At 46.9% G+C, this 21,863-nt stretch overlaps 1 protein-coding gene across 5 annotated transcripts in view; it reads left to right on the top strand.

The window, feature by feature from the left end:
• The first annotated feature begins 4,667 nt into the window (after nucleotides 1-4,667).
• The window catches only part of AFAP1L2 (actin filament associated protein 1 like 2), a 69,663-nt gene continuing 52,467 nt past the window's right edge, over nucleotides 4,668-21,863 (top strand). For all 5 annotated transcript variants that reach the window (XM_071749467.1, XM_071749464.1, XM_071749466.1 and 2 more), the window contains exon 1: nucleotides 4,668-4,785. In XM_071749467.1, the coding sequence (XP_071605568.1) occupies nucleotides 4,770-4,785 (16 nt within the window). In that variant the 5' untranslated portion in view covers nucleotides 4,668-4,769. The remainder of the gene's footprint in view (nucleotides 4,786-21,863) is intronic.

Below are 21,863 nucleotides of genomic sequence, written 5' to 3'. Positions count from 1 at the left end.
AGACATCTGGTCCTGCTGTCCTTAATGGGAAATCCCCGCCTCCCTCCAGCCTCCCTTCCCCAAGCTCTTTTGAAACAGTTAATGGCTGAGAGAATCCAAAACATCGCTGGAATGTATCAGCTCGAAGTCTTTGTATAGCTGAGCAGCTAAACAGCTCTGGTTTTGTTTGTATTAGGGCTGATTGTCTTGCCTTTCCTTGGTGAAAGTCAGAAGTGGTTGGGCAGCAGTCAGTGGAGCAACACCAGTGTGAGGCCATTTTCAGCTGGAGGGAGAATTTGCTCATCTCTTTCAAGGCCAAAATCATCAAGTGAAGCAAAAAGACCTCAGAAGGGACACCCGTGGAGATGATGCTTGGACATCTTGTAAGGTGAAGGATTCTTGTCCTGTTCTCCAGCAGTGTACTCACTGCTCCTTCACTGAACAGCTTTGTTTGGGTCTGTTTAGTTTGAGGAAAAGGAGGCTGAGGGGAAGACTTCATTGCTTTCCATAACTGCCTGAAAGGACATTGTAGAGAGGTTGGTGCTGGTCTCTTCTCACAGGAAACTCACAGGGATAGAGCAAGAGGGAATGGATTCAAGCTGCAACAGGGTAGGTTTATCCTGGACATTAGGGAAAAAAAAATTTCACAGAAAGAGAGGTCAGCCACTGAAATAGGCTGCCCAGGGAGATGGTTGAGTCCCAATCCCTGGATGTATTTGAGGGTCATTTAGATGTGGTGTTGGGGGATATGGTTTAGGGGAGAACTTTGTAGAGTAGGGATGATGGTTGAACTCTGTGATCCCAAGGGTCTTTTCCAACCTGAAAGATTCTATGATTCTGTGGACAATCCTGCTACCCCAGAGGGTGACCCGTTTGCCTCTCTGATGCTTCTGGCCCTTTCTTTACTGCTGAGCTCTCACAGGCTCCATCCCAGTGCCTTTCTGGGACCAAGGGACTGGTCTGGTCATCTATAAAGCATCCATGAAAGTGAGGCAGACATTTCATTGCTATGATCCTTAACATCTGCCTGCAGTAAGCCACAGGACACTGTTATGTATCACATAAATCATGTTTCAGGGGCTTGGGTGGCTCAAGGCTCCATCATGGGGTGCAGTCTTTGATCATATGAATCAGAACAGTTAGCAGAGTCCAGTTATTTAAATCTCCCTGTGGAATAAACAGGGGCTTCAGTTCAATTTCCCAGATAAATGTCACAGCAATAATATTAATGAATCAACCTGCACCTGTTTAGTGACACTGTTTGGGGAAAAGAGAAAAGCAAGTAGCATCGTATGCGGATAAAAGTAAGGCCCAAGATCATATTTCTGCACAAGGTTTTTAGCAAATTATTATAATTGTTTATAGACCTGATCAGGCTTTGAAATTTATACTTGAGTCCATCTCTGTTTCACAGCAAGCAAAGTGCTAAAATGACAGGAGGTAAGACCAGAGAAGCAGAATCACATCAGCTGAAAGCCACGATGTGGTACTTGAGAACTTCAGCCAAAGGTAATAATCTCACCAGCAGTCAGGCTGCCTATTAATGCAATATGAATATGCAGGGAAAGAAACATTAAAGCATGTAATCTGTAGTATGATCCTCTGCACTGAAGGACAGGATGTCAGCCACTTAAAAGAAGACTCGAACAGCATGAGCTTGGCCCTCAAGGCTTGTCACACCTGAGTCATCACTAATAATCATCACTAATAATATTCAGGAAAAAAAGCAAGGAACACATGGGTATGCAGATAGATTTATGTTATTTGATTGGCTCCAGAAAGCTCCACCAGGAGAACCAGCACACAAGTATTTGCTTTAGTTGAGCCCAATGGAAAAGTCTAGACTTCAGCCCTGACACTGGGAATATTAGTTCCACACACTGGGCAGAGTCTGAGTATTTCCCAGTTTCACTAAAACCTGCAGCACAACAGCCTGTTTGAAAAAGAGTATTCCAAAGTATTTTAGGTACTTCCTACTACAAGAGGAAGAGGACAAACAGGAAGAATTTGTATTGCTCTGGCATTAGTTCTTGCCCAGCAGTTGCCATGGGGCTGTCTGGCAGTCCTAGGATTCCAGAGCATCTTTATCCTGGCTGAGAAGGGAAGGAAGGAACAAGCAGGGGATGTAAAGGCTCTGGGTCCTGAAAACAGGAATCACAGGCATCTTTCAAATAATCTTTAATTATTGTGTGTAACTGGTATTATCCTTAATTAGTCTTACTGAATTCAGAATGACTACTCACCTGCTTCAAGATACAAGCACGCTTCAAAAGCTTGCAAAATCAGGGCCTACCCTCCTAGATTTTGGAAGCTAGAGCCAAGAAGTAGCTTGAAAGAGCTTTAAGAGAGGTATCCCTGGGTGACAGATATTTATTTCGCCCATTTTCTCTCCAGTTACTGAAGACTGCTCTCTGCTTGCTGGATCCAATGGGTCAGTCGTATGGCTTGCCTGCCTTTTTGTGCTGTAGTTATGTACTGGCAAGAGATAAGAGGTGCTCCAGCTTCCAGTTCCTTGAGTGGCAGTAACCCTTTATCAGAACTTGTTCTTGTATGGAAAGTTGCCCTGCAGCAAAAGTCACTTTCTAGTTCCACCAGACACACAGATTCTCTGAGAGTTGTCACCCCCATTAAATACAGACAGGGAGGGTAGGGGCAGGAGGGAGAACTCAAGGACCTGGTGGATGACAGGGCAGCACAGCTTCTCACTTCCCCTGGGAGCCAAAAGTGCCTACTTAAGACTATTTTGACTCTAAGATGTAAAGAGAGCCATATGATGAAGTCTTGGGGTTTTTTCTACATACACAGCACTAACAGTTCCAGGGGCCTTGGAACACAGATGTCGATGTCTGTGGGCTAACAGGTCAGAAATTGGGAGATCTGGATTCTCTGAGCTTTTGTTGCCCTCTCCTTGCTGACACTATGACTCAGCTATTGCACAGAAATAATGATGATCCCCCTGGCACCTTATGCAGATGGGTATGTGGAAATTACCATTTGTGAGTACTCCAGGCTCTTTAGATGGGGGTTGAGGGCCAAACACTTGACTTGCAGAGCAGAGTCCATGTGCAAGGGACTATGTGGTTTGGGGAATCCACCTCTCTGCCCTGCAGCTCTCTGCAATAAAAGATTCATCTCCACTACAGGCCACACCACTTCTGGGCCACACTCAAAACCCACAGCCAGGCCCAAGCTCCCTTTTGCTCAGACCCCAAAGCCCGTGTCCCATTGAGTGTCAAGGCAGTAGGATGAGGATTAACCTCAGAACAACATAATCATTGTTTGACCATGGTGTGGCCCTCATCCTTCAGTGGAAGGAGGACTAGACCTTCACACAGAGAAACAAAGGGTATGACTAGAATGCATGATGCAGAGGTGACTTCTGTTTCCTTATTTTTCAGCTCCAAGGAGAGCTGTTGATTTTCTAGGTAGAGGAGTTGCCCATCCTTGTCAGAGACCTGGCTTCTCCTCTTGCCAGAAAGACCTTGTAACAGGCAGGTATGTATCCCCACACTGATGGTTTAGCCTTATTTCTCAAGAGAAAACTTCTTCCATAATCCTTATGTACTCTGTCTATTGTAAATTCTGATGTTTTCATTTTTTATATCATAGAATCATAAAACTATTAAGGTTGGAAAAGACCTCTAAGATCATGAAGTCCAAACAAATCAACCCAACACCAGCATGCCCACCAGAACATGTCCTGAAGTGCAGTGTCTATGTGTTTGTTTAATGCCTCCAGGGATGGTGATTCCACCACTTCCCTGGGCAGGCTGTTCCAATGCTTGGTCACTCTTTCAGTAAAGAAATTTTTCCTAATATGCAGTAAACCTCCCTAGCACAACCTGAGGCTAGGGAGCCTCATTAAATAATAAACACTAAATTCCTTCAGTATCTCCAAATTACTGTCCTCAGGACAGATTGTCATCTGTACCCTATATTGAGATTCGACTGGATGCCCAGATGTCCATTTGCTGTTATTGGACCACTTTGGGTGTGCTAGTTCTGCCTGTGGTGATGGGAGTCAGGCAAGGAAAACGTTACAGGAACAGGGACATCTTCCTGGGAGATCTGCTCTATCCAGGTGGCAGCCCCTACTAGGAAGCCACTGGGAAGGGAGAAGGCAAACTCAGATTACAACCAGCACTGGTCCAGGAAGGGGGGAGGAAACCGGAACCTTTCAGCCCGCCAGTCCAGAGCAGGTCAGAAGATGGGTCACTGGTGACTCCTGCCTGGGGGTTTAGCACCGGGATCCCCCGAGACCACACACAACTGTCCCGGGTGACCACAGCTTTTCTCTCAACGTGTCCCAAGCTCCCCTGCAACCAGATCAAACCCCAGGGACCAGACTGAGCACCCCCATGCATTGCGTTGGGGAGCAGCAAGGGGTCCCAGGAGCCACCCCACGGCCTTAGCCCATCACCCCGGGCATCCTCCTCGTCCTGTCACTGGTCCCAACCCTCTTTTCCCAGGGGAGCGGCAGCCGGAGGGACCCCACGCCGTGGGGCGGCTCCGTGCCGCGTCGTGCGGGACGAGGCGCGGAGCCGATCGATCACCGATCCCCGTCTCCGGATCCCAGATCTCCATCCTTGACCCAGGTCTTCGGGTCCCCATCCCACAGCCCCGATCCCGGCCAGCTACGCGGCTCCGGGGCGGGGCGGGCGGGGCGGGGCGGCCCGGGCCGGCCGGGGGATCCGGCGCTGCCGGAATAAGAGGCTACGGGAGAGCGGAGCGGAGCGGAGGTAGCGTTGTGTCCCGGAGTTTCTCTGGGCAGGGGGTGGGCTGCAGCCCCCATGGATAGATACAAAGGTGAGGCGGGTTTTTGTTTTTTTTTTTTTTTCCGTTTTTTTTTTTCACCGGGACCGCCACTCTCCCTGCCCGCCGGGGGAAAGGGGTTGGAGGGTCTCTGGAAGGGAGACAGACCCCAGACCTACTGGTGCAAGGCCGTGGGAAGGCGCGGCGGGGTGTGTTGCTCCGGTGATGATTTCCGCGAGTGGGACCGGGGGTCAGCTCCAGAGGGGGCTGGGGGTCCCCGCGAGAAGGGCTCCAGTTCGGTTTCGGGAGTTGTGCGTGGGGATTGTTGCGTGAGTGGAACCGGGCGGGGGGTCCAGCGAGGGCGGAAGGTGGCCAGCAAGTGGGGACGGGAGCTGGGAGGGGACCTCCGCGAGTGGGGACGGGGATCGGTATGTCCGGAGTGGGGTTGCGATCTGTTGGGGTCGGTGGGGGAGCGGTCCCCGCCGGTGGGTGCGGGCGCTAAGGGAGGTGCGGGGTCTTGAGATCCCCCCCGTACCTGTCCCGGCCTTGGACGGCGACCGAAGAGTGTGGGAGACCTCTCGATTTTCACCGTCTCCGAATCGGGACTGGGTTTGGGGTTTTTTTTGCCGCTTGCAGCATTTTGCGTCGTTTTCTGGAGGCGCTGAATTTGCCTAACGTTGCCTGCTCCGTCTTTCTTCCTAAATTGCCCATCTGCATGGACTTCCGACCCTCCCAGGCTTAACAGGAACGACATTAAGCGTCCTGTTTTCTAAAGGCAAATAGGTTTGGTGGTTTGGGAGAGGGCAGCTGAGCAGCCTCCCTTGCTTTCTCTCTGGCAGATCTCAATCGGGCTGGTGGTCACCCACGGGCCATTTATTTCCCCACGATCAATGGCTCTGGCACTTCCTCTGTGATGCTACTTGGTCATTATAACCCAGAATGGCTCATCTCGGATCTGTGGTGCCATGGGCACACTTGGGAACTTCTCAAACTTCCGTGCTCCTTGGTGGCTGCGGAGGGAGGAGGTGGGGTGAGGTGTCTGGGTGTGGGACACTCCGAGCTGTGTGGATCACTCTGCAATTTCTGCTCCTGCTGGTGTGTAAAAGCCTCCCCTGGAGGAGGTGGATCCACCACTTGTGTAGCACAGAATAAGTGCAGCAGATTTTACCTGCTGAGGGGATATGTGGCTCTCTTTGTAGCTGCTGTGCACCTTATGGAGCTTGAATACTTGAATGGGGAACTTGGTACTAGACAAGTATATTCCTGCCCAACCCCACTTGGGCTTGTTACAATCAAACTTGAAAGGTTTGGTTAGACCTCAGAAGATGCATTCCAGCTAACAGCCCTTGTTTCCTAATCCTCCTTTGGTGGGGATTTGATATGTCAAGGGATCATATTATGTGTAGTTAAGTTTTGCCAGAAGTGTGTATATTTTTGGCTATGCTAGTACTTTAATATTTTGACAGAGCTGGCACTGTGCTGCTTGTTGCAATTTCATTCTTTTTGTCCTTACAATCCATACTTCACGAGCCTGATAAGCAGAACAGTAACACACTGCAAAAATAATGTTGAAGATCATATTACAAGTCAAATACTGTGTAGTTTGGTTTTTGTGGTTTTTTTTTTTTTTTTTTGGTTCTAGGTTTTTTTGGGTTCTTTGTTTTTGTTTTTTTGGCAAGGTCTGTACCATTCCATTCATTTCCAGTAGCGAAGCAGTAGATTCATTAGGATTCAGCTATGTTTTGTATATTGTCTTTTTAAATATGCACACTGCTCCCTCAGAGCAGCGGGGCTGTGTTCTGCACATGTGGAATGAATAACAAGTGCAACTGATTGCAGAGCCTTGCCAGTCCTTTTTGTGTGAGTGGTAAGGAGCCTGGGAGGGGGTGCATTAATGAGGGAAAGGAGGCAGCACCCCGATGGCCGCAGGTGATGGCAAGAGCTCCTTTGGTGGGTGGGACATGTCCCCAGTGTGATGGGGATGGTTGGTGACACCTGGGGCTGGTGAGGCAGGTAGGGGGGAAGGGTAGGGCCTGGATGGGGGGAACCAGTGGGAGTTGGGAGTCCTGAGGAGCAGGTGGAGAAAGCAGGCAAATAAGTTGTTAATAAGCAGGGAAAATGTGGCTGTTCTGGTGGGGATAGCTCTTTGCTGCCATGGCTGGGATGGGGAGACTTCATCCTTGCTGCTAGCCAGGCAGAGTGCTTGTGCAGGGAAATCCTGTAATGATAGAAAGGAGTGGACTCAGGGTTGTTGAGCAATGGGCTGGTGTTCTGGGAGGAGGAATGTGTCTAAGAGATCTTTCTTGTTACTTAAGAAACGAAGGTTATGAGCATCAGCACACGCAGCATTTCTCTCCTTTAAACACAGGCAGGGTTGTGCTTTAATCCAAGCTCTCAGCTGTCAGGCACAAGAGGTGTCCCTCCTGTTTCAAAGGCAGGGTGAAGCTGCCACAGGAATCTGGTTGGGTGGAGGGTGCAGGGTGTAGGGCCAGGTAGGGTGTCAGCCTGGGAGGTCAGAGCTGGTGGCTGGCAGGGTGGCACCTGTGGAGCAGAAAGAGCCCAGGCTGTTGGACTTGTGTGGTGGGAAGGGAAGGAGGGATTGTGAAACTCTCCTGGGAATTGGTTTCCTTTCCCAGCCTCTGCAAATGGGAATGTGAGGCCAGCTGCATAGGAAGATGTAGACTTTTGACTCTTGGTAGGCTATTAAAGCTGTGAAGGTCTTGATGTGTGGCAGGGTTTTTTCTACCAGGCAACAGCAAGGAGTGTCTTCTCCCACTGGTGAAAATGCTGTTTAAAGTCCACCCTCTCCCTGTGATTGAGGAAATCAATGTGAGGTGTAAGTGGCAACAGATCTCCAGGGGGATGAGGGGAGACCTATGGGGACCAGAGGACAAGCAGGAGTGAGGGTGCTGGCTGTGCCCACAACTACAAAATGACAAGGTCAAAGCTGCTTATCTCCTGCTCCTCCTCTGTTTCCTGCAAGCATTCTCTTTCTTCCTCCCCATATGTTTTATATATTAATATGAGTATATATTATTATATTAATACTAATAAAAATTAGTAAAAGCAATATATTATTAAATATTGTATACTATACTTGAATATTTGAAAATTATTATTTTGTATTTAAAATATGAATATTTTATATTTTGAATATCAACTGTCCCATCTTGTGCTCCCTGTTAGAGTGGTACCATGGTTCCTTGCACACTCTGTTGGATGTGCCTGGCAGGTCCATGGCCAACCATCTCTTCAGCTTCTGCAGTGGAGGAGCTGAAGGCACTGTTAGTGATGAGGGGTCTGTTGGTGGCACCCTTCCTCACCCACCATCCCTCTCAACTCTTCTCAGACCAGCTCCTTGTCACCACAGCCACAGGTGATTCTTTCCCAGTGGTGCAGCCTCATGTGTGTAGTCTGAGATGCCACTTGATGTGAGCCTTGAGAGGTTTGTAAGATTCTTATTTTATTTTTAATGTCTTGGAGCTCTGTAATGGAACTCAGAGTGACTTGGAGCCCAGTTCTTCAAAGAAAGGTGCTTGGCATTCTTTTTTTACTGTCTTTGTTGAGCAAATAAAAGCTTTGTGCCTCTTATCTGAGGGTCTTCTAGGGCTCTGCTGGGCATTGACAGTGTTTGTGAGGCTTCTCTAAGGAGACAAGTATTGTTTGTCTGCGGAGAAGAGATTGATTGATTTATTTACAGAAGCCAGCAGTTCAGTTTTGATAAGGATTAAACTGGTGACTAGGTAGAAAGACAAGGTGTTTGCCTGCTAGTTAACATGTTTTAGCTGGGAGGGGACAGGGGTGTGGGTCTGTCTAGGACTTTGGCACCTCTTCTTATTAATAAGAAGTTCTTGCAAATACAAGAAGATAGGCTTAGGATTAAGCCACAAAGTAGAGACATGAATGAAAGACATGAGCCCTGGTAACAATCCAAGGCCCTTTATAAACTCTTGTTAATGAGTCAGGAATGGATTGATTCACATTAGCATGATCTAGGCTCTATACAAACATATGTGGTTTCTCCTCAGCTGAGGATCAACACAGCTGTTGTGTTTAGCTAATTGTCTTGGTGTAATTGGCAACTGAAGAAAACAGAGCAATGTACTGCTCTGTACCAAATCCAATGCAATTTTCAGCTGCTGGAGCCTTCTTTGAAATACAGATGAAAACTAATGTCCTGCATAACCTCTAACTTTTACAGTAACTCACTTATGTGAGTTTTGGGGATGGGAAGGGGCTGTTGCAGACTGGGCAGCAGGAGCACAGAGTAATTCACTCAGCAGGAAATTAGGAGAAACCTTTTTCTCTGACTGTAACAGCAGCCTGTCTCAACTGGACTATACTGTGCCCAACCTACCAAGCCATCCTATGCACTGTCACTGCCAGTATATTTCTGTCTCTTCTAGCACAGGTTGCTTTTCTTATTTGAACATAACACCTGGTGATGCTCTGAGTTGTACTGGGTGCACATGAGCCTGTCCCTGTGCTCCAGACCAGGACAGGCTCCGTGCATATGGGCATGAGATCCAGGTGGATGTTGTCTTCAGTCCTGTTTGAGCAGGAATTGCCCCTGGAGTGTCTGTGTGAATGCCAGGCCTGGGGGTGCTCCTTTTGCTGCCCACAAAAGGTCTCTGGGGTTTGCTCCTTCTCCTGACCATGAGCAGCAGGAATGCAGAGGAGGCAGTACCCCTGTAGTACCCCTGTAGTACCCCTGTAGTACCCCTGTAGTACCCCTGTAGTACCCCTGTAGTACCCCTGTAGTTCCTGCCACTGCAGGGGCTGTGTCACCACCAACATTGCCAGGAGCCTGCTCCTTAAAGCCAGCAGTGCTCACAAGCACTGAGCCTTTTGGGCACCTGGGGTGCTCCTGTGGTGCATTCCCTGTTGGCTCTGGTGGTGCTGACCACTGTCTCAGGCAGGTCTCACAGGTCTCACTCCTCTCCCTCTGTGCACCTTTGCTGCTCCCTGTGGGTGCTGAGCCTGGCTGGGGGCCAGAGATACCATGTGAATGAGTTTGTTGTGCAGGGGGTTTCACTGATCACTTTCATTGAACACCCACAGCCCAGGAACACAGAGTGTCCGTGCAAAAATGCTTGTACTCCTTTTTTTTTTTTTTTTTTTTTCTTTTTTGAGGAGCATGGTTGGCTCTTTCAGTTCCCAGCAGTGGTGATGGACTGCACACAAAAACACTGCTGGCTTTTAAATCTGAATGCTGGGTGCCTGCTTAGCTAAATACTTATTTTCCTCCACAGTGTTTCCATCTCAAGGTAGAGCACATATGAAGGATCTAAATGACTTGACTGAATCCCATAAGATTTTATGGCAAAATCTAGGACCTGGAGCCCAAGCTCCCTAATTTGTGGCCAATGCCTTCCTTGCAGCCATCCTGCCTGGATCAGGGGAAGCTGGGGATTCTCTTGAAGTCTCTGTTAACCCAGATTAATCTGATGAGTCCTCTGGAAAGGTAGGAGAGTGCATCTTCAGACAACAGCAACCAGAGAGCCTAGAGATGTAGTGGTGGGGACATGGTGGGGAAAAAATCAGAGGTGGATCTGTGATAAAAGGTGATGCAGAGCATGTGTACCTGGAATGTTCCTCTGCAAAGCTGCTTGGCTGAAGCACAGATTCATACCCAGCAAGTAAACTGGGATCCTGCAGTCACACAGCCAGTTTGACAACCTGTGTGTTGTTGTTTACTTCATCTTGGAAGTTGAGTCATTTGTGCTGTTCTTTTGGGTCAGCAGACGGGACAGACTGGTCCAGTCTGTGCTGTAGGCTTTCAGCAGAGCTCTGTGGATCAGGGATGTGTCTGATGTGGCCTTGCTCCAAGGAGCTGCTGATACAGGTGCAGGCACAGGCAGTTTCTGGGCTGGAGCTGCTTATCTGGCTCTGGTTTGGGGGTGGATGGGTAATTGAACAGGCAAGTTCCCTGGCAGTAGCTGGTGAAGGGTATTTTCCTTGTAAGAGATCTGCTGCAGTTTGAAGAAGTTTAGGAACTTCTTGCTGCATGCTATGGTGTAAAAAACCTTGTGTCATCAGGAGGAATGACTGTAAAATTCACAAAAGAAAAAATCTGTTTAGAAGTGTTCAGTAGAAAGACAGCAATCTCCCTGTACCCAAAGTTCTTATTTAATAAAAAAATAATAAAAAAAAATAAAGTACTTGAATCCAGGGAGCAGAGCTTTGGGAGGGGAAAAAAACCCTCCAAAACAAACATAAGTTGCTAAGGGTGGCCAGAAGCACCAAGCCCTTTGAGAAGCTGCAGTGAAGCCAGGCTGGTGCTGTGCCTGCACTCACCCCATCTGTGGCCCTCAGCTTTTGGTCTGAACCTGGCTTCCCCTCCTTGGCTGCAGCCAAAAGAGACAACAACTGGGGCTGGAAGCACTGAGGGCAGTAAAACTGTGGGCTGCTGGGCCAGGGTGAGCATGAGAGCAGCTGCTGCTAAAGGAGATGCCAGCATGGGAGGGTCTGGCTGTGGTGGCTGCTGCAGGCAGGGATGCAGCAGTGGGGTCAGTGGTGGCAGCACAGGACCCACAGTGCAGGAGGGTGCTGCAGAGGGGAGGCCTGGGAGCTGTGTTGATTTGCTGTAAAGTTCAAAAGATGAGGGTCAGGACTCACTAAAATACTTTTTTTTTTTTTTCCTTTTTTTTTTTTTTTTCCTTCCCTGCTGACCTATTGCCTTCTTTGTGGGCAGGATTCCATAGAAAGCACATCTGAGGATGGTTTGGTGTATTGGCAACATTGTCTTTGCATATAAACAGCTCTGTCTGGAAGTAAATATCTCAGAATTAAGGGATCAGACAAACTCCCACATAAAATACGGACTTTGCCACTCGCAATTTAATAAAACCCAGTATTCCCCCCCTTTGGGTGGACTCTGCTCTGTCTGCTCTCTTTCTGATGTCTTTTTTTTAATGGTTTTTTTTCTGTTTTTTTTTTTTCTTCTGTTGGTTCTGCTTAGGATAAAAGCATAGTGCAGGGCTTAGAAAAAGCCTGGCAAATACAGATCCACAAGCCTTCACTGGCAGTTCAGCCCGTGGGCTTCTCATTTCTGAGTGTAGGAATCTCCTGAGATAACTGGGAACAGGCACCACCCACAGCACTGAGGAGGTAGATGTATAGAGTTTTTTCTCTTGCTTTTGTGACTTGGGAGACTGGTTTATTTAAAAAAAAAATACATTTAGTTTCCTAATCTTGCTAATAGCTAATGTATCTAGGCTTCCCAGGGCTGGCACTGAGTTTGGGGTGCAGAGGTGGGCAGCTCAGCTGTTGGGATGCTCTTTCAAGAAGTTTGCAGAATGCTTTGGCAGCAGTGCTTTGAAAGAGGTGGGTCTGAGCCAGGAGATTCTTGCTGTTCATGCTCAAGTTGTGGCCTGAGCCCTTCCCTCTTGCACTGAGTTAGATGGAGAATGAGTCTGGGGCTGCTGCAAGGAGGGAATCTCCTTCCTCCAGCCTGTGCTCTAAGGCAGGTGGTGAGGGGAAACATCTGTGCAGGCTCCTGTGTGCTCTGATAAGGTATCTGCAAAGAAATCTCTGATCCCAAAGTCACTCTGCAGATCTCATCGTTGCCATTCATCACTATAAAGTATGACAACCATTAAGGCCTGGGAAGTAAAGCCTGGCTTGCAGAGAACCCGAGTTGCACAAAGTTTTGTGATGTCACTGGTGGCTTTAGCTGAAAGCCTCACCACAAGTGTGTGTGTGAAATGTGGAGCTTTCTTCTGCTGAGGAATGCAACCGAGCCAGCTGCAGCCCCGGGAGCACTGTCCATTCCATTTGTCACTTCTGTGAAAAAAGCCTGTCCATGTGTCTGGTCAGTCCCAGTGCCAAGTGCTTGACTTCTGATGGTCCCACTGTGAATGGGCTGAACTCAGTACTCATGCAGAGATGCTGCTTGGTGTCTGCTGCTTACAGGGATGCAGTTGCAGCAGTTAGGTGGCCACCACTTGTGACAGCAAAATATCACAGATGCAGATAGAAATTTAGGTTGTCTTGATAGGCAGAGAAGTAGCACGCCCAGACTTTTGTAGTGGCTTGTGACAATTGGAAGCTGGGACATCCATCCATCCATCCATCCATCCATCCATCCATCCATCCATCCATCCATCAGCAACTTCATGCCTGCTGCTTGCCTGGGAAGCATGTCCTGTCTCCTTTGCTTAGACCCAGTGTCTTCAAGGATATTTTACATTTTATTGCAACCTCTACAAATCTGCCTGGTAGTAGTTCTTGATTGGTAGGGTCCTCTGCTCTTTTTATTGCCATGCTTTTCAGTCTTGACCATTGCTGTGGGGTGTACAGAATCAGGCAGAGGGCTGGGCTTCTCATGTACAGTTCCACTTCTGCTATAGGGTGTTGCCTGATCTTGGCTGATGCTGAAGTATGATAAAGCCCTGCTGGAGAGGGGAACTGCTTGCATTAATTGGGCTCAATCTACAAAGCAGCAGAGATCTCCCTACCTTGCTGTAGGGGTGGGATGTCCAGGCATCTCATCCGACAGCTTTCTGGTCCCTGTTAGGAGTTCAGGGTGCACATGCTTGTGGGTAAAGGCAGCTCTTTGTGCTAAATGAAGCTGAGTTGTGCATGAAACTGTATGAACCAGGTCTGAGTGGAGATGTGGTGCAAAAGCAGGCAGGCAAGACTGTGGGCCAAGAGCCATCCTCTTAAGCCTGAAGCCTCAGAAGAGTTGGCCTCACACCAAGTAGGGTGCCTCTTGCTCAGACAGCTGCTGCTGAAGGGGTCTCAGGTGTGCTGGTCAGCACAGTGTCTACGTGCTTTTTCTCCTGATTTTTTTTTTTCAAGCCATGTGGGTGTCTTGCCTCATCTGGAGCATGTTACAGTTGTGCCTGGGGCTGAAAGTGTAACCAGTGCTGGGGCTGCAGGCACTTTTGGAGTTCAGCAACCTCACCTGTCTCATGGCATGGTGGTCACAGGTACCCAAAGCAATGGGTCTACACACTTGTGGAATGTGTGTATGAGTGGTTTGGGTGGTTTTGTTTTTCTTCCAGCCCAGTATTGGTGCTCCCCACTGGCTGCTGTCTCACTCCCCTGTGCAGCAAAATCGGAGATGAATGCAGTTGTTGATGTTCAGCCTTTGCCCAGTCATCACATTTCTAAAAGCCAGTGACCTCTGGAACAATTTATCCCTGCAGGGCAACTTCTTGTGTGCTCTGTCTCTTTCACCCCACCAATTCCTCTGGCAAGACCCATGAGAAGTCTGTAGGAAAATGTGAGGACTCTCTTATCATGATGGTCATAACTGTTACTGGATTCTTCCTGTAATTAACAGTCACACTGAAGATTTAATAGTACAGTCCCACATCTGCACACCAAGCATGCACGTAGCTTTTCTGCTGACAAGGATCTGTCTTGTAGGACAAATGTGCTAAGGAGCAGCCCAAAGGTTTTCTGAGGTTTGCAGTGACGATGCATTCACCTCAATACAAACCCAGAAGGTCATGTTTCTTCTTACTGGAAAAAAACAGAGGTCAGTTACTGAACCATTTAGCAAAGCAATGCTTGTCAATTATTTACTCAAGTTAAGCATGGTATTATTTTATATTAGCACAGGGTCTTATCACTGCCTCAACTTTATCCCAACTTCTCTTTTCCAGTCATATTACAGGATGCACACAGATGTATCCATGCATAGTGTGGCTCAGGTTTCTCTAAGGAGCAGGGCCAGCTGATGATATTTAGTTGCCTAGATGCTGTGTCAGTTTAATTTGCTGCATCTAGAGCTTTGAAGTTGTTCCTCTAGTGAGAAAATTAGGTTGCCTTTTTTCTTGGAAGTTAGGTTGTCTTTTAGGTGCTGAAAGGAATTATTGGTTTGGTACTGGTTGTCCTGATGCAATACTGTACAGACCCTGTAACTGATTAAAGGGTGTTGGAAATATCTTAATGCTTGTGAGCATGGCTTGGTTTGTATCTGAGTCTGTGTGAACTCTAAGGTCTTGTTCTAGGAAAATTCCTCTGTTTTCTACATCAGTCTCCAGTGTTATTCCATGTGCTAGCTTTACTCTTGATTTCTTCTATATTAAGTTGTAACTCTGTCTCTGATCCATAGCTATTAAGATGCTGTTAATGTGGTCTGTCATCTGAGCTCTTGGATTGTGGTAGTCAGTTGATTTAATCACCTGTATATGCCAAAACACCCATCAGATCTGTTTAACTGGGTTACACTGGCTTCTCCTGCCAGGATAAACTGACAGTACACGAAGCAGAACAGACCTGGGTGAGGATGAAGTTGCTGTAAGCCTGTGTCTGTTAGCACTCTGCACGAGTTAAACTGCAGCAAACACAGTTTTCAGATCAGGTTGTGAGAACAGATGTTTTCTCTGAGTGTAAAAGAGAGGTCTATTTGTGGAAATTAAAGTGGGAGTTTGCAGGGTGAGGGGAAGCAAAATGGCAATCAGAATCCTTATACATTATCCTAAAGGATGAATTCCCATGTCTGGCTGAGAAGAGAAATAAATGCTTTCTAGACCCAGGAGGCTCAGCATTCCCAGAACAAAATGATTTATTTTTAATTCATCTAGTTCACTTGTAGCTCTTAAACCATAAGAGCAATGACAGTTTTATTACACTGCTTAGAAATGAGTGCAGTGAGCTTGGGGTGATGCTGAGGTTGAAAATCCTGGGATGCTTTAAGGAAAGGCATAGGGGCACACCCACCAGTTGTGCATCTGCAACACCTGTGAGCCCAGCCCAGCCTGAGCCCAACCAGGGTGCTGGGCAGCACCCAGAGGCAAGGTTTGACTGGCTGAAATTTTGTATTAAACAGCACAGGATTTCATGTTCATGTTTCTTTGGACTGGCTACGTCAGCTTTCCTTCAATTCTTTGGCTTAGGTAATGACCTCCCCCTAAGGTTATGTGCTGATTTTTTTTTTTTTTTCTTTCATTTGCTGCTGATATAATTTCAGCTGTGGTGAGTCTTTTATTCTCATGCCGATCAGTTACAAATCCCACAGGAATGTTGAAACCACCAGGAGCACAGCCAGGTAGGAGCAGAGCACAGAAAATGGTACTGAGGGTCTGAAGATCATTTGTAGTTTGTCCCATTAGTGGTGGGCATGTAGTGAAATGGAGTATTGTCCTTAATGCAGGCTGGGTACTGTCTGAAATGAGCATTACTCCAAAGCCAGGATAAGAACTGTGGGCTGTTGCTTACAGCTTCCAGATCACACATTCTTACATCAGCCAACTGCTCAGTGTCTCCATTGAGAAATGTGTAGGTCTGGAAGATACTCCAATGCTGCTTTTTTTTTTTTTTTTTTCTATTCTTCTTTTTGCAAGGTATTCTTCTAATATTTAACTCTGGTCAGGCTACCTCACACTGCTCCTGATCAGCTGCAAAATCTTTGCAGTTTGTTTTTGTTCCCATGCTGGATCGAAGTTTTTGTTGGAAGTGTTCTGTTTCCAGCATATGTTCTTGTTTTTCCTGATAAACATGAATGTCTGCTGGCCCACATGAGGAGGAGGTGGGGAGGGCCAAATTAATTCCTGGTGTCACTCCAGCGTAGTAATTGGGCTGACCATAAGGGTCAAACCCATCTAAGATTTATGTTGGCTTTACTGCAAGTTTTACCAGTTTTTTTTTTTTTTTTTTTTTTTACACCAGTTTGTTTCTTTTTATTGATCCCTTCCTTAACCATCTATCTGACACAACTGATGAAGATGCCTTTGACATGCCAGGAAATCTACATTTAACATTTAAAAGCCTGTGGTAGAGGAGGAATGTAGAGCTGGCAGCTGCTTTGCCAAACAGAAACGCTGAGGGTTCCGGGTGCTCATAGCAGAGACACAGCTGACCCTTGCTCCAGACATCATTATTTGAACCATGAAGGATGAGGAGGCTCTACCAGACTGGAGACAAGCTTTATGGAAAGGCAGCCAGATCAGCTGTGGAGATATCAGCAAGGGCTCTGGAGCTGCATAGTGGAGCTTCTGGCACTGCAGCACAGACTCTGCTGGTTCACAACGTCCTCAGCTTCTCTGATGCTTTGGGCTGAAGCTTCTTCAGCTGCTGATGAAATGCTGCTCACGAGAGCATTTGTTAACCCAGATTCTGGGTTGGAATTTCAAATTTTGCTTTCAGCCCTTGATTTTAATATTGCCTTTCCTCATTCACGCGTTTACTTTTTGTCTGTTCTTCCCAAACAGGCAGGGCTGTTCTGCCATAGTACAGGCAGAAGGAAGTAAAATATTCTGTTTTGAATATGTCAGGGGAACTGCTGCTTAGCACAGACAGAGCTGCTTTCTAGATGAAAGAGTCAAACGCCAAACTGTTTTGTTTCAGTTTGAGCAGGAGAAGCTTTGATCTAGAGGAGATGACTCATTCAGTAGCAGGGAACAATTCTTTATAGTGAGTTTAGAAATAAAACCCGAAGATTTGGGATATGATGGCTTTGACACATCAGTCATGGTGTATATTATGTGAAAATGAAAACCATAACATCTGTAATGAAGTGTGGAGGCTTTTCTGAAAAGAGAAAACAACACTCCTGATGTTGGTTGCCAGTTTTCCTGAAGCCAGAGCAGACTGAGGGCGGGGGAAGATCCCTTCCATTGAGATAGGAATAATAAGCAACGTGGACAAACAAGAAGGGGAAAGACTTCTGCAGCACAGCTCAAGCAATAGGTGGGGCCAGGATGAAAGCTAAAGTCTCCATAATCCACGTATGCTGCCTCCTCTTTATCCTGACTCCGTGCATCCCCTTTGTCACTGCTTGCAGCACTCTGGATGAGAAGTCAGATGCGGTCAGACCCTGCTCGGTCACAGGGTCAGCTCCAGTTGGATAGAGCAGGGATGGCCAACTTCTTGCTACTGAGCTGCTTTTATTTGGAGCCAGGTGTCTGACCCAGATCAATGCAGCTGTGTTTTGTGGCACTGCAGCTGACCCAATAAACACAGCTGGACCCAGGCTGGGTCCCCACGCCTGCCGCAGCACACGTGTGTAGAGGCAGCCGTGTGATTTGGTTGGTGTGCTGCATGGCCAGGATCCTGGGGATGTGGTGAAACACATCTGGCTCAACACAGAAAGCTCCTGGCAATCCCCAGTGTGAAAGGAAAGTGTCACTGGTGTGCATCATTTTTACAGCTCTGTTCTGCGTCCAGCCACTGACCTACATTTTGCTGTGTGCTACTGTCCTTCGTAGTCTAAGAACAAGTGGGTAACTACCTGGGGATGGCTTCAGAGAATATTCTTCATTCTTTCTCATGGCTGCATGCAGTAGGTGATGGGAGGCTTCTTTGGCACAGTCACCTTGTGAAACCTGCTGTCAAACAGCTTATTCCTCCTGAGAAGGAATCCTTGTCTGTGCCATCTCTGGCAATTGCTTTCCCTCTCATTTCACCAGCAGACAACTGTTAGCTTTTCACCAGGTTATTTTTCTACAGTGTAGCAGAAAAATAAGCAGTGGGTGGGTAGCAGTGGGAGCAGGAGCAGTGTGCTGGGGAGGAGGACCAGCCCTGCCCATTGGGTAGCAATGCATGGGCTCACTTGGGATATCAAGGATGTGCAGGTCCTTTAGAGGTGATGGGCTGCAGGGACTTCCTTAGTCTGCCTCGTAGCCTTCCCTGGTCACAGAACTTTTTACAAAATACTTTGATTAAATGGCCCAAACTGCACAAATATGGAGGTGATGAAATTAGAGAGGGAAAAGATCCTTTAGATCATCTAGTTTATTCCGTGTTCCAGCAAGTGTGCCACGTGTCACCAAATCCTCCTCTTCCAGCTTCCCTTTGTACACATCATTATCATGGTTTGTTTTGCTGCTGCATTTCTAGGAACTGCAAGTATTTTCAAAGTCCTGCAGAGACAGAAGAGGTGTTCTTTCTGTGAAGGCTTGAGGAGCAGATGATTACATTAATTTTTATTTGATTTTTTTTTTAAATAGACTTCATGTGGCAGTGTTTTCCCAGCCACAGAGAAGACTTCAGCCCAAGAATCCTTCTTCTTTTTCGCACGTGCATTTCCCCTAAATCCCCATCTCTTCAATAAAATACTTCTCAATGTGTTTTTAATGAGGCTTTACTATTCAGCTCTAAAGGGACTCTGAGGGTTCTCCACCCCAGCCTCCTGCTCAGAGCAGGGCCAACACTGAACTCAGACCATGTTGCCTGGGGATTTGTCTTGTCAGGCCTCAAACTTCTGTGGGTAGAGCTGACACAACAAATTTTCATGGTGAATTTTTTTCCCCCGTGTATCCAGCTGGCACTTCCCTGCTTCAATTTGTGTCCCCTTCTTATTTACCCCCCCATGCAGCTCTCTGGTGATCTGGATCCTCTGGTTACTGTCCTCCTGGGTGTTGGAGGGGCTGCTCCTTACCCCCCAGATCTCCTTTTCTCCAGGCTGAGCAAGCTCAGCTACAACTTGTGTCCTCCTGATTCCAGTCCCAGCCCCTCATTGCCAGGTGCTGGATGCTGCTCACAAGTAGCCTTGTAGTCACAGTAGTGGACACTGTAGCCTTTCCTACAACTTTTTTGCATTACTTACCAGGGCAGCTTTTGTATTCTTGCTGAACAAAGTGCTGATTCGACAAGAAATCTCAGCCTTGCTGTTCCAGGAGTTGTACTTGTTGCCTGAACCTGGACTCCTGAAATTTGGGAGGTAGGACTGGATATAAATAAGAGAAGGAGGATGGGAAGAACCATGTTAGGTGGATTTAGCATGTTGTCTGGTTAAAATTTTTGTATGAGTTCAACACTGTAATTGATCTTTTAAACCTTAAGCTGCAGAAATGCTACAGTGCTGCTGCTAACTTGTAGTATGTGAATAGCTCTCCTGATTCTTGCAGAGGCTTGCAAGATTTCTTGGATAAAGAGATTCAATGAAACTAGAAAGGAAAAGAAAGGATATTGCAGAGATGTGAAGGGGATTATATTTGTGTCAGTGGAGATTAAGACAGAATTTAACTGACCATGACACATAAGCAAATGAGAGGCTGATGGACTGAAAATGCATGGCAGTTCTGGCTCATCCCAAGCAAACACCCAGCAGTAGGTAGTGTGGCAATACAGGTGTGCACATAGTTTCTGGTTGTCCTTTTGTTAGTCATATGCTTCAGTTCACTCCTGTTTTGAGTGCATAGCTCTGCCTTTACTCTAAAGCAGCATTGTGAAAATGAATGGCTTTACCCCTTGGCACCACGTGAGTGTCAAAGGAAAAATTTTCTTGTGAGTAGCACTGGTAGTGTGGGTGTTAGGAAAGAGATTAGAAATGGGATCTCCAGTCTGCCAGGAAATGGCCAGAAGGATCCAACCAGAGGTGTTATTGAGTGTTATCTGAGTGAAGCCTCTGGGAGCCTGTGCTACTCTTACCTCTTGACAGAAGCAATCATAGAATCATCATGGTTGGAAGGGACCTGCAGTATCATAGAGTCCAACAGATGACTCAGTAGAGTGGATACACACAGAGAATATTCATCTACAACTATAAAACTATAACCTTTGCTATAATTGGAGGTTTTTTGCACAACTTCCAGGTATAAAAATTTATGTATATGAATTATAAATAGCATTAAATGTACCTGTTAACTTGAGTGCCACAATGGTTATTAGCTGCTCTTGGTGTCTGTTGAAACTAAACATAACTTTGGTCCAGAAGTGGTGGCAATCCTCAAAGTTATCATTTTGTCCACTACTGCAGTATTGTCATAGAGATCTCATTTAGATGGAAGCAAGTTGATGTGATGAATGTTGTCTCAGAAAACTGAAACAAGTCTGTAGAAATTTCTGCTTGCAGTGAAGACTAAAATTTTAAGTATAGGATTGAGAAAATAAATAATAAATCCAGCAGGGAACAAGGAAATAATGTAGTAACTGCAAAAGATCCAAACATATGGAAAATTCAATTCTATGGAGAATTAAGTCACTCTTATGTAATCATGATCAATGGAAATGAGCTGATGTCAGTATTGGACTGGCCTAATGCATGAGTGGAAAATTGTGTCCTCTCCTGCTAATGGGAGTGGAAGCTCCATGCATTCTGCACTTCCATTAACTGTTGGATTTTTTTCACCTTGGAGGGGCCTGATCCAAACCCCGCAGAGGTAAATAGGGTACCCATTAGCCTAAAATTGATTTGGGGTCTGAACCTAAAAGATCTGTAGCAGATGGCAATCAGCAAGAACCTGTGATGAACATCTACCTTGTGCTGGTTGTTTGGAGTGAAACTTATCCCAAACATTCTTGCTGCTGATTTGAGAGCCAGGAGGAGGTTCTTGGGGTTTCTGGGAAGTTTTTTTCTGTTTTTTAAATGAGGATGACAAGGGAGTGAGGGGAAGTATGTAAATGTTTGTGTGCTGAGCCAAGTCATAGGGCAGTGCCTTGAAGGTGCATTTTACTGATGAGCATCAGGCAAAGTATAACTCAAAGGGGCTTTTTGGTGGGAAGCAAATGGGATTTGTGGGTGACCCTTCCCTGCATGAATTAGGTTTGGCATTCTGGAGTGCTACTGTGCGAGAAAACATGCCTCTGAATCCAGAAATTTGGGAAAACTGTCAGTTGTTAAATGTTAGTGAGTGGAGCTGTTGGGTACTTCACGTGTGGGTGGCTTCGAGTTAAGAGGCATGACAGAGATGGGGGAGAATAATGAGAGGAAAAGTGATGGGATAATCTGACCAAAAGGCAGTTTCCAGTCCAGTGAGAGCCTGAAGGGGGTGAGTAAAGTGAGTGTGAGATTGCAAAGGGTGTCCTCAGAGAAGAGGACCTGAGTTGCTGAACTTGCTCAGTGAAAGGAAGGATATTGAGGTCCTGGAGCAGGTCCAAAGGAGGCAACTGGGCTGGTGAAGGGACTCGAGCACAGATCCTATGAGGAGAGGCTGAGGGAGCTGGGGGTGTTCAGCCTGGAGAAGAGGAGGCTCAGAGGAGACCTCATCACTCTCTACAACTCCCTGAAAGGAGGTTGGAGCTAGGGGGGGGTTGGTCTCTTTTCCCAGGCAACCCTCAGCATGACAAGAGGGCACAAGAGGTCTCAAGTTGTGCCAGGGGAGGTTTAGGTTGGACATTAGAAAGAATTTCTTTACTGAGAGGGTGATCAAGCATTGGAATGGGCTGCCCAGGGAAGTGGTGGATTCTCCGTCCCTGGAGATATTTCAAAAGAGCCTGGATGTGGCACTCAGTGCCAT

This window comes from Heliangelus exortis, chromosome 7 (assembly GCF_036169615.1).
Source record: "Heliangelus exortis chromosome 7, bHelExo1.hap1, whole genome shotgun sequence".
Lineage (NCBI taxonomy): Eukaryota > Metazoa > Chordata > Aves > Apodiformes > Trochilidae > Heliangelus > Heliangelus exortis.
Note: the sequence above shows the minus strand (reverse complement) of the source record. Positions and strands in the feature narration are given on the sequence as shown.